Source organism: Bison bison, unplaced genomic scaffold (genome assembly GCF_000754665.1).
Source record: "Bison bison bison isolate TAMUID 2011002044 unplaced genomic scaffold, Bison_UMD1.0 scf7180017864379, whole genome shotgun sequence".
Taxonomy (NCBI): Eukaryota; Metazoa; Chordata; class Mammalia; order Artiodactyla; family Bovidae; genus Bison; species Bison bison.
This window is the reverse complement of record NW_011494951.1, coordinates 3,327,072-3,328,174: the sequence shown is the minus strand read 5'-3', so window position 1 is coordinate 3,328,174 and position 1,103 is coordinate 3,327,072. Positions and strand designations below refer to the sequence as shown.

The following is a 1,103-nucleotide window of genomic DNA, read 5'->3' as shown; positions in this document are numbered from 1 at the left end:
GCCCACCCCCTCGCCCTGCCTGCCCCAGTTCTGCAGCAGCAACAACCTGGAGTACCTGGTGGGCCGCGTGTGGATCGGCCTCTGGCTGGTGCTGCTGGCCCTGCTCATGGTGGCCCTGGAGGGCAGCTTCTTGGTGCGCTTCGTCTCCCGTTTCACCCAGGAGATCTTTGCCTTCCTCATCTCGCTCATCTTCATCTATGAGACCTTCTACAAGCTGGTGAAGGTGGGTAGGGCCCCCATGGGACCTGGCCCACGAGGGAGCTGGGGGCCTCCTTGCCCCTGGGTTCTCCATGTGTGAGGCCTGTTGCCAACACACACACACTGGGACTTCAGATCGGTCTCAAAGACTCACATAGTTTTAATAACAAAGGTGACGGGTGCTTTTGATAAGGTGGCAGAGGATCCAGAAAGTCAGAGGGAAAGGCCCCCAAGTTGACAGACATACTCTCACATCTGTGTCTGGGTCAGGATCAGATGTGTCCCCAGTGTTTGCCACGCTCCCCTGGATGCTCCTCCAGGCCTCTCTGGAGCCTCATTCCAAGCTGCCTTCCCCAATTAGACCAGCCCCGCTCTCTTAACCCCCAGTGGTCTTGCGCTCCCATCTGTTCACCTCAGTCATTTTCTTAATCAAGACAAGCTCCTTGAGGGTAGGCTGACCACCCTGGGCCTGCCTGTCCCAACTCAGCAGACAGCTCAGTCCCAGACCTCTGGCCAGTTAAGCGTATGGAGTCCTTTGTTCTCTCCCCAGATCTTCCAGGAGCACCCCCTCCACGGCTGTTCCGTCTCCAACAGCTCCGAGGCAGGCAGTGGCGAGAATGCCACGTGGCCCGGGGCAGGAGCCACGCTGGGGCCAAGGAACGAGAGCTCAGCCAGGCCGCCCGGGCAGGGCAGGCCCCGGGGCCAGCCCAACACCGCCCTGCTGTCGCTGGTTCTCATGGCCGGCACCTTCTTCATCGCCTTCTTCCTGCGCAAATTCAAGAACAGCCGGTTCTTCCCCGGCCGGGTGTGTGGGCTGGCAGGCCCGAGGGAGGCGTAGAGCCCCCGGGTGGGGGAAGGAAGGGGGCAACTTGCAGTCCGGCCTGGACGGCGGCGTGGGGCCTCTG

The 1,103-nt window shown here is 61.5% G+C and overlaps 1 protein-coding gene across 1 annotated transcript in view; it reads left to right on the top strand.

The window, feature by feature from the left end:
• SLC4A2 (solute carrier family 4 (anion exchanger), member 2) overlaps positions 1–1,103 on the top strand; it is an 11,547-nt gene that overhangs the window by 8,287 nt on the left and 2,157 nt on the right. Inside the window, exons 15-16 of the mRNA XM_010857362.1 lie at positions 29–223; positions 749–1,032. Coding sequence (XP_010855664.1) covers positions 29–223; positions 749–1,032 — 479 coding nt within the window. The remainder of the gene's footprint in view (positions 1–28; positions 224–748; positions 1,033–1,103) is intronic.